We start from the raw sequence: 14,576 nt of genomic DNA on the forward strand, positions 1-14,576 counted from the left end.
ACAGGAATGCAGCCCCCACTCCTGGGTCTCTCCTGGGGAAATAATGTTTCTGTGCAAAACACCCAAAGCTTTTAACAGAAAGGAAGAAAAGGAAATGGCCACACGATGGGACTAGGACATAAGGAATGAAACACAAGATGCTTCTCCCCTGTGCATTGACTTTTAACCTTGTTTGTGGTGGTGGTGTATCCATGTTGGTCCCAGGGGTCCTCTGGGGCGCCGGGCATTGGCCACTTTCGGGAGAGTGGGCTAGATGAACTGGTCTGACTCAGTGTGGCTGTTCTTATGTTCTAACTGCTGGTTATGGAAGAGACGACCTTCCAGGCTACACAGAACTGAAGAAGTGTGTGGGGTTAGCTCCACAGCTTGTCTCTTTCACCAACAGAGGTTGGTCCTCTTACCCTCACCACCTTGTCTCTCTTGGACTCTGAAAAGTGTTTTCTCTCCACTCCCCTTGGAGAGACGTTAAGTTTCCCTTTGGGCAACTATCAGGCTGAAGCAATTGTATTGACTGTGACACTAGAATTGAAGATTTAATATTATAAATAAATGAGTCTAAACCTGAGGTTCTGGTTTTCACATTGGTTTTTCTAACTCAGTTCCCAATTCTCTTCTAGAAAGGCCTCCAGGATGCCTGCCCAGCCCAGCAAAAGTGGCCAGGAGAAAGCCCACACTGCTGCTCTTTCAGGTACTTGAAGGCTGCTATCAAATCCCCCCTGACCCAGTCAGTCCCCAGTCTGTGGCAGTGCATGGGATTCTTCCATCCTAAGTGCAGGACTCTGCACTTCTCCTTGTTGAACCTCCTCAGATTTCTTTTGGCCCAATCCTCCAATTTGTCTAGGTCACTCTGGACCCAAACCCTGTCCTCCAGCACTTGGATTCTTTACATGCTTTCACAGAGCAAAGAGCACATGTTCCATGATTTCATAGGGCAGAGTTTTGTGCTATCGGGAGCTTTCCCTGTGTGAATTTGACAGGTGGATCAACATAGAGACACATTGTGACCCTTCTCAGGGTGCTGAGGGCTGTGAGTCTCCTTGTTGGCACCTGCCACAAGGAAGAGGGAGTTTGGCATTTGGCACCTGGATGTTAGTGACCAAACTCACCAGCCTGCTGGAACTCTAGTGCTTTACAGGGGCACCCCCTGGCCTAGCGCCGGGGATTCTCTCACACACACTCTGTGCACTGGGCTCGGCAGCGATCCCAGGAGTCTGCAGGGGAAGCCCAGACAGAGCCCCTGGCACAGCACCAAGCTCCCTCTAACTTCCTGTCCCGCCTCCCCAAGAGACGCCCACCCCGGCTGTTCTGCAGCCACCAGGCCCCCAGCGATACCCACCTCCAGGACCCACAGCCTCAGGGCTGGGCACATCACACCCACCCCCTGAAACCCCAAATCTCCAGAACCCACCAACCTCACTAGGGAACCCCCTGCCCAGCCACCCAGAGGCCTCCCCCACCACAATCCCCTTCAGCTGCTATCTCCCAGCCCCACCCCACCCCACCCAGCAACACTGTTACCTCACAGAGCCTGAGAAGTGGATAGAAAGTGACCACCGCCCCCTGCTGGCCAGTCACACAGGCAGAGGGAGCCCTGGGGGAAGTCTCTCGAACTGGAGTATGGAAGGCCTGGAGGGACAAAATAGGTAAGAAATGTCCATGCCTGTCACTAGCAAATAATGGCCACCCTGGATCCACCCCAGAGGTGGCTACATCTTAGCACTGTGGGAAGCAATCCCTCACAGAGGCCATTTGTCATGGGGTTTGGGATACTTCTGGACCCACACTGCACTCAGAGTGACCTCCTCATCCCGTGCCAGCTGAAGAAAAGAAAAGGGTCCAGCCAACTCTCCCATTAATAGCTGGGAAGCACTGATCCCTCAAACAGGGGGAGGCCTCTGGCTTTGATGGGTATTAAATATGTGGCTGGTCTCTTTCTTCGGCAAACATTTTAACAGAGGTAAAGGAGGGAACAAATGATTCATAAAGGAGACGGGAAAGATGATCTCTGGCAATTTAACCCCCTACAACATCCAGGATGGAGAAGAACTCAAGGCAACAGGTTCCCTCGAAGGAAGAAGTTGCTGGGATTTAGAAACATAGGGAACAGCCTCAAACCCCAGAGGATTTTTAACTGACATTTGATAATGACATAGAAAGAGGCAAAACCTGAGCTTTGAGAGCAATGTTCAGAAATGAAAGAGTTCCCAATCTGAGACATTTTGGATCCACTTTGCAAATTATAGAGAGGAAAGTGGAAAATCAGAGGGATTTTATATCAGTTGTTGATAGGAGGTAAAATCTGAGTGTTTCACATGAATATCTGATAAATGAATAAAGAGGAAATGGGCAACATTTGCAAACATTTTATATCCAGGTTCAAGAATCTGAGCAAAGGTGTAAACCTGAGATTTTCTTGGTATTTTATAATTAGAGAGACAGGGGAAAATCTCAGGGCATATTCAATTAGAAATAGACAACTAGAGAGCAGTGGGACAAATGTTTAGGGTATTTTATATGAACCTTTGAGATTTGCACAGAAAATGTGTCACAAACTGCGTATTTGATAACATGAGAGAAAAACACCAAGATCTGAGGGGATTTTATATTGCTGTTAACGAACTAGTGGTAGAAGAGTAGCTGGTGACCCAGGCTGGACCCCAGAGGGGGACACATTGAAGGAACTCAAGGGTTAAGGTGGCTGCTGTAGCTCAGAGGAGGGTGCTTGAGTTCCAGCAGGCTGGTGAGTTTGGTCACTAACATCCAGGTGCCAAATGCCAAACTCCCTCTTCCTGCTGGCCTCCTCTGCGTGACTTGCCAAAGGAGGAAGTGAGGCAGGAATGGGGCAAAAGAGGAAAGTCGAGCTGAGAAAGGCAGGGCAGAAAGTAAGCACATCATTGCGGCTAAATGGGGTTAGTAGAGCGTCACCATTCGTTCTGCAAAGCCGCGGGAGGTGCGGTTGGCTGCTGGGAGGCAGAACCCTGTGCCAGAAATAGAGAGTTCCAACCATTGTCCTTTTAGTATCTTATTGTTCCTCTCTGTTTTTTGTGCTGACCTTTCTATTCTATCATTTTCTGCCTTTGTTTAGTTGGTAACAGTTGGTTTCCATCACTCATGTTTATCTGTTTAAATCTCGTTGTTAAATAAATGTTTTACTTGTTCGATAACTGTACTCAGGTGCTGTGTGAGATACAGTAGCAATGGTCCACAGTAAAACTAGTAACCTGGGATACTTGGGGAAGAGAGGATCTGGGATTTCACCGAGTAGCTGGTGACCCAGGCTGGACCCCAGAGGGGGACACATTGAAGGAACTCAAGGGTTAAGGTGGCTGCTGTAGCTCAGAGGAGGGTGCTTGAGTTCCAGCAGGCTGGTGAGTTTGGTCACTAACATCCAGGTGCCAAATGCCAAACTCCTCTTCCTGCTGGCCTCCTCTGCGTGACTTGCCAAAGGAGGAAGTGAGGCAGGAATGGGGCAAAAGAGGAAAGTCGAGCTGAGAAAGGCAGGGCAGAAAGTAAGCACATCATTGCGGCTAAATGGGGTTAGTAGAGCGTCACCATTCGTTGATGCTCCTTTGGCAAGTCACGCAGAGGAGGCCAGCAGGAAGAGGGAGTTTGGCATTTGGCACCTGGATGTTAGTGACCAAACTCACCAGCCTGCTGGAACTCAAGCACCCTCCTCTGAGCTACAGCAGCCACCTTAACCCTTGAGTTCCTTCAATGTGTCCCCCTCTGGGGTCCAGCCTGGGTCACCAGCTACTCGGTGAAATCCCAGATCCTCTCTTCCCCAAGTATCCCAGGTTACTAGTTTTACTGTGGACCATTGCTACTGTATCTCACACAGCACCTGAGTACAGTTATCGAACAAGTAAAACATTTATTTAACAACGAGATTTAAACAGATAAACATGAGTGATGGAAACCAACTGTTACCAACTAAACAAAGGCAGAAAATGATAGAATAGAAAGGTCAGCACAAAAAACAGAGAGGAACAATAAGATACTAAAAGGACAATGGTTGGAACTCTCTATTTCTCTCAGTCTTTGGATTGATGGGTACTAGAGCTGTAGCAACAGTTGAGGAACCAGGGTAAATTAAATCTAAGGTTTGAGCTGCTAGTGAAGCATTTCCCACACTCACGGCTTTCATAGGGCCTCTCTCCTCCGTGGATTGTTTGATGCCTAATAAGGTGCGAACTGCGATTGAAGGTTTTCCCGCACTCAGTGCATTCATAGGGCCTGTCCCCTGTGTGGATTCTCTGATGTCTAGAAAGGTCTGAGCTGCTAGTGAAGCTTTTCCCACAGTCACGGCATTCAAAGGGCCTTTCCCCTGTGTGGATTCTCTGATGTTGAGAAAGGTTTGAGCTGCTAGTGAAGCTTTTCCCACACTCACGGCATTCAAAGGGCCTTTCCCCTGTGTGGATTCTCTGATGTTTAGAAAGGTCTGAGCTGCTAGTGAAGCTTTTCCTGCACTCACGGCATTCGTAGGGCCTCTCTCCTCTGTGGATTGTTTGATGCCTAATAAGGTGCGAACTGCGATTGAAGGTTTTCCCGCACTCAGTGCATTCATAGGGCCTGTCCCCTGTGTGGATTCTCTGATGTACAGAAAGGGCTGAGCTGTGAGAGAAGGTTTTTCCACACTCCCTGCATGTATTTTTTCTCTTTCGCCTGAGGATATCCTGCTGTGTTGTGGTTTCCATGAGGACCTTCTGAGTTCCCCAACAGGAAATAAATTTATCCACTTTCTTCCCTGGCTGGTTTCCTTGATCTGTTTCTGGTCTGTGCTGAATCTCCCAGGATTTTCCCTGCTCATGACTCCTGGACACATTCCTTTTCGATCTTTGCGATAATGCTCTATTTTTACCCACTGGCTCAACATTTTCAGGCTGAGAATTCTGCTCCTCTTTCTCACATGCCATTGCATCACCTGCTGTGATAGAGACAGAAACCTCAAACAGGGATGGAAAGGAGAAGACCAAACAAAAACAAGTGCTGAAGACAGGTCAAATAAAAATCAGGAGCTGAACTCCCCCAAACTCTTCCCGCAAATAGGAGAGAGGAGGGGGATTAATTCAGCCTTCACATCCCATCCAAATACGCAGGGGGAAGGGAGGAAGCTACTGCCTGGTGTCTGCTAGGATTTATAGGAAGCCATGAACTATATTTACCCTGAGGATATGACCCCTGCTAGGGACAATAATGAACTGAGAGACCTCCTAAGGGCTTTTTTGGGCATTCCAGATGTTTCCTTCAGGCACTTACAGATTCTGAGGTGGTTTAATGTTTCCTCACCTGTGCAGGGAGATCTCAGGATCTCTCTTTCCTCTGAACCCTGGAGGTCTGGGACCCATGGGTCTTCCCCTTGTTCCAGCTGGGAGATCACATCACGTTGGAAAACTAGAAACCCTGCTCAGATGAAAGAAAACAAAGGAGTTCAGTTGATTTCAAAAGACTTGGTCATAAAAAAACAAACATTCTATTAATTTAACTTCAGTGCCTAGTGTGACCTGGTGGGCCAGGGGCAGTTCTCACTGAAAATGCCAAAGTTAGGGCAGGCTGAAAAAGGGAGAGCTGATGCTCCCAAAACTGCTGGTTAACACTGAAATTAAACTCACTGACCAGTCACCAACTGGGTTATCGAGAAGCTGAAAAAAGAAATCACACGGCCCCCTTTATTCCATCCCAGTTCTCTGGCTCCTAATCAGCAGCGAGGTCCAGTACAGTGAGAGGTTATTTAAAAACTCTGCTCACATAAACAAAGTGTTCCTCTGACCCCAAAGGCTCAGCCACATCACCAGGTCAGTATAGGTTTGGATATTACCCAAAATTCCATCCTTCCAGCCAATCCTTTAGCATCTAAACTAAAGGTTTAAACAAAAGAAAGACAGAAAGAAGTTAAATGGGAAAGCAGTCAGGTACATTCCAAAATGGATATATCAGGTTCTTAGCAGTATTGGTGAGTTGCCAGTGTGAAAATCTGTCTGGAACACATCCACAGCTTGGATGGTCATTCAGTCCTTTGTTCCAGGGTTCAGTTTGTAGAGAAGTTGCTCCAGAGGTAGGAAGGGGGTTTGAAGACAGAATGGAGATGATGCAGCTGCCCTTTATATTCCTTTTGCCATGTGGCCTGTACTTCCTGTGTCCCAAATACAAGATTCACAGCACATGGCATGGCAAAGCCTTGGAGTTCTCATTACACAGGCATACCCCAGCATGTCTTGCTGACTCAATAGGTGTATCCCCTTGGTCCTTTCCATGGGCTCATTGTACAGCTGATGACCCTCAATGGGCCATCAAACAGGGTAGGCAGTGCTGATGCCAATATATCTGGGGGTGTCACCCAGAAACACTGCACCAGTCTGGAAATACAGATATACCCTACATATCTATAACTCACAATACAAAGGTGATACAAACATAGAAACAAAATTATCATACTTGGCAAATCATAACATTTTCACTGACACCTTACATGGCATATCTAGCATGATTCATTGCAATTTTATCAGATTATTTTATTATTAATACCAAAGTGTCTCACAATTCCATACAGTGTCACACTTGGTAAACCAGTGAATTCCCAGGACCAGTTCCCCAGGTCCTTGAAGATGCCGAACACTATGCTTGTGAGGGATTGAAATACCCACATATCTGCTGGGAACACACACACACACACACTATCTGTCTACACCCCTGTGTTCACTCTTCTAGAAAATTATGATAAATTTTGTATACAGTATGGCTTGTGAGGTATCATTTGAAAGAACAGAGGGAACAGGAACCCTTACCCAGTGAGGTCACATTCTCATAGTTCTCCTGCATGACATCCCTGTAGAGGGCTCTCTGAGCGGGGTCCAGCAGAGCCCACTCTTCCCTGGTGAAATGCACAGCCACCTCCTCGAAGGTCACCGGCCCCTGAAACAGTAAGAGTCCAACACTCAGGACCTCTTTCCCCACTCACAGCCCCACTATTTGTGGCAGAGAGGAGCGAATCAAATGGAAGCTCTGGGTGGATTGCAGTCAACAGAGTCCCACCCCGACCCCGCTCAGAGTATCCAACAAATACCAGGGTGAGGGGACGAAGAGAGAGCCCCTTGTCTCTCCCAGCAGATCCATCACACACCTACTGGCCACCGACTGATACAGGAGATGGAGCCCCTAGCAGGGTCCAGGGAGAGCTCCCTGGTAGGAAGCCCAATAGCCTCCTCATTGTGAGGAGTGGGATATGAAGGGAGAGGCAGCTCCAATAAACCTGGGTGCCCCCTTCATAGCTCACAGCAGCCACTGGTTAGTGAGCTCAGGCTCCAGCACTGGGAGTCTGGTCAGTTTGACTAGCTCCATGTAGGTGGGCTATTTTCTTTCTTCACAAATTAGGGCATTTCCACCTCCCAACCTCCTGGGTCTGTTCCTAGAATCTAGGCCACTTATTAAATAACTCCCAGCAGGTTTGCCACACCCTGGACTCCTCCTTTCCCCAACCTGTGAATTTCCTGCCCCGCTCCAACCTCCAAACCAGACTGTGCAAACCTTCCCAACTCTGGTGTATTTGCTCTCCCTCTCCTCCAGCAGGAACCCACCAGCAACCCCCCGATAATCTCTACCTGAGTTGGCTCCACTGCTGCCATTTCTCTTCCCTGTCTCACGCCAGGCTGGGATGAGCTGGAGCAAAACATGGACGCCATTCTGCAGCCTGTCTGAGGGAGAAGGGCAGTTGTGGGGGTTTCAGAACCGGTTTTAGTTAATTACACATCAGAATTCCCCCAGGCCCCTTCCCTGCAGACAGACACCCTAGATTCTGCCATGCTGGGAAATGCTCAGTCTGTTTATTACAATGTTGACCTGGCCCCTGCTGCCAGGCTAAGCCCAGACACATTTTTAACCTCCCTTCTCCCTCCCCTCACCCCCTAACAAAGTCTCTGAACACAAGGCTAGAAAAGAGCAGAACCAAAGGAGTCACTGTGGGGGATTCCCTCGGACACTGACCCCACGGCAGCCACACCCCAGCAGAGGGAATATGGAGTCAGGAACTGGCTTTTCCTCTCTCTGATCCTTGTTTTGTTCACTGGAAAGTGGTTCTGCCCAGGGATGCAGCAATACATGTGTCTGGGTGGACTAGAGAGCTGGAAATCTCTCCCCGCTCATTTCAACCACTGCCGCTTTCAGTCTCTCCTTCCCCTGTCCTCTCTCCCTGCCCCTCTGGCTGGGACAGTCCCATTCCTGGGGGCTTTGCTCTCCCATGGTTGGATTTTCTCCTGGCAATTGCTACTGGGAGGAGAAATGAGGAGGGGCTGTTTGTGCAGAGTCACTTTCTTGCCAGTCCCCAGCACTTTCCCTGAGGTCTGTCAGTTACCTGGAGACTCTGGCTCAGAATTTAGTATTAACAGGGCCCAGGGCTGCCCTAGGGGGCTAGGACCAGCTGGAGAAAGTCATCCCCTGGGCCAGGCAAAGAAGCAGCTTTAATTAAGGTCTCTTCCCAGCACAGAACCCCCACTGGTGGAGCAGCAGCTGCTAAGCCTGGTCTCCCAGATCACAATGGAGGCTGCAGCGTCTGACCCAGGAAGCTGAACCCCAGTATCCTGAGCAGAGAGGGACAGAGCGTTTGAGCAGCTTCCCTCCTTTAGCTCTCTGGGGAGAGCAGCTAATGAGAGCCCCTCCTCACAGGGAGCACTGCTGATCTCATTCGCCCCACTGTCCATCCGGAGTCACTCCTTGTCTTTCCATACAGTGACTCTGGATTAACAATGGTCTCAATCATAGAATCATAGAATCTCAGGGTTGGAAGGGACATCAGGAGGTATCTAGTCCAACCCCCTGATCAAAGCAGGACCAAACCCAACTAAATCATCCCAGCCAGGGCTTTGTCAAGCCTGACTTTAAAAACCTCCAAGGAAGGAGATTCCACCACTTCCCTAGGTAACCCATTCCAGTTCTTCACCACCCTACTAGTGAAAAAGATTTTCCTAATATCCAACCTAAACCTCCCCCTCTGCAACTTGAGACCATTACTCCTTGTTCTGTCATCTTCTACCACTGAGAACAGTCTAGATCCATCCTCTTTGGAACCCCCTTTCAGGTAGTTGAAAGCAACTATCAAATCCCCCCTTATTCTTCTCTTCTGCAGGCTAAACAATCCCAGTTCCCTCAGCCTCTCCTCATAAGTCATGTGCTCCAGCCCCCTAATCATTTTTGTTGCCCTCCGCTGGACTCTCTCCAATTTATTCACATCCTTCTTGTAGTGTGGGGCCCAAAACTGGACACAGTACTCCAAATGAGGCCTCACCAGTGCTGAATAGAGGGGAATGATCACATCCCTCGATCTGCTGGAAATGCCCCTACTTATACAACCCAAAATGCCATTAGCCTTCTTGGCAACAAGGGCACCCTGCTGACTCATATCCAGCTTTTCGTCCACCGTAACCCCTAGGTCGTTTTCTGCAGAACTGCTGCCCAGCCATTCGGTCCCTAGTCTGTAGCAGTGCATGGGATTCTTCCGTCCTAAGTGCAGGACTCTGCACTTGTCCTTGTTGAACCTCATCATATTTCTTTTGGCCGAATCCTCTAATTTGTCTAGGTCCCTCTTATCCTATCCCTACCCTCCAGTGTATCAACCACTCCTTCCAGTTTAGTGTCATCTGCAAACTTGCTAAGGGTGCAGTCCACACCATCCTCCAGATCGTTAATGAAGATATTGAACTAAACCGGCTCCAGCACCGACCCTTGGGGCACCCCACTTGATACCAGCTGCCAACTAGACATGGAACCATTGATCACTACCCGTTGAGCCCGACCATCTAGCCAGTTTTCTATCCACCTTACTGTCCATTCATCCAGCCCATACTTCTTTAAGTAGCTGGCAAGAATACTGTGGGAGACTGTATCAAAAGCTTTGCTAAAGTCCAGAAATAGCACATCCACTGCTTTCCCCTCATCCACAGAGCCGGTTATCTCATCATAGAAGGCAATTAGGTTAGTCAGGCATGACTTGCCCTTGGTAAATCCATGCTGACTGTTCCTGATCACTTTCCCCTCCTTTAAGTGGTTCAGAATTGATTCCTTGAGGACCTGTTCCATGATTTTTCCAGGGACTGAGGTGAAACTGACTGGCCTGTAGTTCCCTGGATCTTCCTTCTTCCCTTTTTTAAAGATGGGCACTACATTAGCCTTTTTCCAGTCATCCGGGACCTCCCCCGATCGCCATGATTTTTCAAAGATAATGGCCAATGGCTCTGCAATCTCATCGGCCAACTCCTTTAGCACCCTCGGATGCAGCGCATCCGGCCCCATGGACTTGTGCTCGTCCAGCTTTTCTAAATAGTCCCAAACTACTTCTTTCCCCACAGAGAGCTGGTCACCTCCTCCCCATACCGTGCTGCAGAGTGCAGTTGTCTGGGAGCTGACCTTGTCTGTGAAGACAGGCAAAAAAAGCATTGAGTACACTAGCTTTCTCCACATCCTCTGTCACTAGGTTCCCTCCCTCATTCAGCAAGGGACCCACACTTTCCTTGACTTTCTTCTTGTTGCTAACATATCTGAAGAAACCCTTCTTGTTACTCCAATGAAACCAGAGTTCAGAAAGAATGAGTCCAGAACGCTGTGGAAGGGACCATTGTGCGGCAGTGCTGACCCCCTTCCCACCTCCCTCACCCCCTAGATCTAGGACAAGGACTGGACAATGGACTGGACAATCTAGGACAATGGAACTGGAAGTTCCTGCAGTTTTCGAGAGGGGAGAAGAGCAAAAATCTGTGATTTCACCTCACAGGATTTGATAAGTGGCTAGAAAGTGGCCGGGGAATGTCGGGCAGTGCTTGGAGCCAGGATTCTGGCATAAGCTAATCAGGGAGAAGAAGCGAGGTCAGGAGCAGCCCCCAGAGCCCCAGCCAGCCCCCCCCCAGATATTCCCTGGGACCCAGCCCCCAGAGTCCCCGGCCAGGGACCTCAGATACCCCTCAGAGCCCCACCGGCCAGAGAACCCCCACCAGACCATCACTGCCAGGTTGGGAATCCCAAAGGGTTCCCCCCACCCAGAGACCCCAACAGCCAGAGACCCCCCCAAAAGGGACCCCCACTGGGAACTCAGTCCCTCACTGCCTGCCTAGGATCCACCCCCACCCTCCAGCAGGATCTGCCCTGCCCTTTGCCTGGCACCCCCTCCTCCCCCCTGCGGGATCCCCTGATGCTTTACAGGGGCACCCCCTGGCCTAGCACCGGGGATTCTCCCACACACACTCTGTGCACTGGGCACGGCAGCGATCCCAGGAGTCTGCGGGGAAGCCCAGACAGAGCCCCTGGCACAGCACCAGGCTCCCTCTAACCCCCTGTCCCGCCTCCCCAAGAGACGCCCACCCCGGCTGTTCTGCAGCCAACAGGCCCCCAGCGATACCCACCTCCAGGACCCACAGCCTCAGGGCTGGGCACATCACAACCACCCCCTGAAACCCCAAATCTCCAGAACCCACCAACCTCATTAGGGTACCCCCTGCCCAGCCACCCAGAGGCCTCCCCCCACCACAATCCCCCTTCAGCTGCAATCTCCCCCCACAGCCCCACCCCCACCCAGCAACACTGTTACCTCACAGTGCCTGAGAAGTGGATAGAAAGTGACCACCGCCCCCTGCTGGCCAGTCACACAGGCAGCGGGAGCCCTGGGGGATGCTTCTTTAACAGGAGAATGGAAGGCCTGGAGGGACAAAATAGATAAGAAATGTCCATGCCTGTCATGAGCAAATAATGGCCACCCTGGATCCACCCCAGAGGTGGCTGCATCTTAGCACTGCGGGAAGCAACCCCTCACCAAGGCCATTTGCCATGGGGTTTGGGATACTTCTCAACTCACACTGCACTCAGAGTGACCTCCTCATCCCGTGCCAGGTGAAGAAAAGAAAAGGGTCCAGCCAACTCTCCCGTTACCAGCTGGGAACCACTGATCCCCAAACAGGGGGAGGCCTCTGGCTTTGATGGGTATTAAATATCTGGCTGGTCTCTTTCTTCGGCAAACATTTTAACAGAGATAAAGGAGGGAACAAATGATTCACAAAGGAGACGGGAAAGATGATCTCTGGGCAATTTAACCCCCTACAATATCCAAGATGGAGAAGAACTCAGGGCAACAGGTTCCCTCGAAGGAAGAAGTTGGTGGGATTTAGAAACACGGGGAACAGCCCCAAACCCGAGAGGATTTTTAACTGACATTTGATAATGAGATAGAAAGAGGCAAAACCTGAACTTTGAGAGCAACGTTCAGAAATGAAAGAGAAAGGGTGGAAATCTGAGAGATTTGGGATCCATTTTGCAAATTATAGAGAGGAAAGTGGAAAATCAGAGGGATTTTATATCAGTTGTTGATAGGAGGTAAAATCTGAGTGTTTCACATCAATATTTGATAAATGAATAAAGAGGAAATGGGCAACATTTGCAAACATTTTATATCCATGTTCAAGAATCTGAGAAAAGGTGTAAATCTGAGATTTTCTTGGTATTTTATAATTAGAGAGACAGGGGAAATCTCAGGGCATATTCAATTAGAAATAGACAACTAGAGAGCAGTGGGGCAAACGTTTAGGTTATTTTATATGAATCTTTGAGATTTGCAAAGTAAATGTGTCACAAACTGCGTATTTGATAACATGAGAGAAAAACACCAAGATCTGAGGGGATTTTATATTGCTGTTAACGAACTAGTGGAAAAGGGGGACTGTTGGACTGGATTTTATACGACTGTGGGCAGGGAGGAGCGGGGGGGTGCAGACACTCACACAGGGGGAGCAGCTGGGAGCAGGAGGTGGCTGTAGGCAGGGGCTGCGGGCAGGGGTGCAATGGGGGCAGGGGTGCAATGGGGGCAGGGCAGGGGTGCAGACAGGTTGGGGGCAGGGGTGGCAGGGCAGGGGTGCAGACGGGCAGGCAGCGGGTGCAATGGGGTGGCAGGGCAGGGGTGCAGACAGGGGCTGGGGCAGGCAGGGGTGCAATGGGGGTGGCAGGGCAGGGGTGCAGACACAGGGCTGGGGGCAGGGTGACGGGCTGGCTGCAGCGATGGGGTGCAGACAGGGGCTGGGGTGCAATGGGGTGGCAGGGCAGGGGTGCAGACAGGGGCTGGGGGCAGGGCAGGGGTGCAATGGGGTGGCAGGGCAGGGGTGCAGACAGGGGCTGGCTGCAGGCAGGGGTGCAGACAGGGGCTGGGGGCAGGGCAGGGGGTGCAATGGGGGGTGGCAGGGCAGGGGGTGCAGACAAGGGCTGGCTGCAGGCAGGGGGTGCAATGGGGGGTGGCGGGGTTGCAGGCAGGTAATCCGGGCCGGGGTGGGGAGGAGGACGGAGCTCGCGGCCCAGTCCGTCTCCACCTGAGCGGCTCCTCCTGGCCCGTCCGAGCACCCCAACCGTGTCCTGGCCAAGCACCCCTGGCTCGGGCTGGTCCCGGCCAAGTGGCTCCAACACGGCCCAGCTCGGGCCCCGCAGCACCGGTCCCGGCCGAGCGGCTCCAGCCCGGATCAGGGACTCGGGTCCTGCAGCGCCAGTCGCGGTCCTGGCTCCAGGCAGTGTGGTAAGGGGGTAGGGAACAGGGAGGGGGTGTTCGGTGGGTTGTGGGGGGCTGGACAGGGGTCGGGCGGTCAGAGTACAAGGGGGTTGAATGGGGGCAAGGGTCCCAGGGGGGCAGTCAGGAAGGAGCAGGGGTTGGATGAGGTGCTGGGGGGCAGTCAGGGACAGAGAGAAGGGGTGGTTGGATGGGGCAGAGGTTCCAGGGGGGCATCAAGAATGAGAGGAGGGTTGATGGGGTGGCAGGGGCAGTCAGGGGACAGGGAAGGGGAATGGGTGAGGGTCCCGGGTCCCGGGGTGTCAAAAAACATGGGGGCACGACCTCTCGTGAGGTGAGGAGGAGGGAACCGGTTGTTAATATTTTGGCAGCTCATCACTGGACAGGAAGCCATCTCAATTTACATACAGAATGGAGAGCAGAGAACCACACTGAATTCTGGGACCAGAAAAAGCAGGGAAGCACTGCATCATGGGAATCTCTGCTCCAGATGCTAATGAACCTACGCCTGCCCACACCCAGCTCAGCAATTATCAGACCAATTGTAGCAATGGATCCTTAATTGATCCAAATAGTGAAGCCGCCTAGTGGCATTGTGAGCTCCTTGAAGAAAACACCACCCATAGCCAAGAGTGATCAGCTCCTATTGTCTAGTCTACAGAAAACCCTTGAGTCATCAGCCTTACCTATAAACAAATCTAGTCTTCTCCTTCAACCATTGTATTTTCTCTACAAAAATCCCACTCACCCTCCAGTCAGGGTGCTGATGCTTAGATCCAAACTAGGCATCAGTTCCACTGACTCCATCTTCTCCTGGCTGATCGTGCTGGGGGCTCTGCCTGTCTCCAGCCCTCAGGACCCTCAGCTACCAGCATCACCTGGGAACCCTGACCAGTTCAAGCCTCATGGAGTGGCTGAGACCCCCCCCACTTTCTCTCTCTTGCTCTGTTTTCCTTTCTACCGTAGCTATTAACCTTTAATAGTGGATGTTAGGTTGGTTTAGGCTCCTTGTGCAGTGATCACCAGTATTCAATACATAACCTGCATGGTTCAGCTG

The 14,576-nt window shown here is 50.9% G+C and overlaps 1 protein-coding gene across 1 annotated transcript in view; it reads right to left on the bottom strand.

Moving 5' to 3' along the window:
- LOC120381922 (zinc finger protein 420-like) overlaps positions 1-14,576 on the bottom strand; it is a gene marked incomplete at both ends in the record, with an annotated part of 146,778 nt that overhangs the window by 109,211 nt on the left and 22,991 nt on the right. Inside the window, one exon of the mRNA XM_039500085.1 lies at positions 4,234-4,594. Within this exon, the coding sequence (XP_039356019.1) occupies positions 4,234-4,594 (361 nt within the window). The remainder of the gene's footprint in view (positions 1-4,233; positions 4,595-14,576) is intronic.

This window comes from Mauremys reevesii, linkage group 14 (assembly GCF_016161935.1).
Source record: "Mauremys reevesii isolate NIE-2019 linkage group 14, ASM1616193v1, whole genome shotgun sequence".
NCBI lineage: Eukaryota > Metazoa > Chordata > Testudines > Geoemydidae > Mauremys > Mauremys reevesii.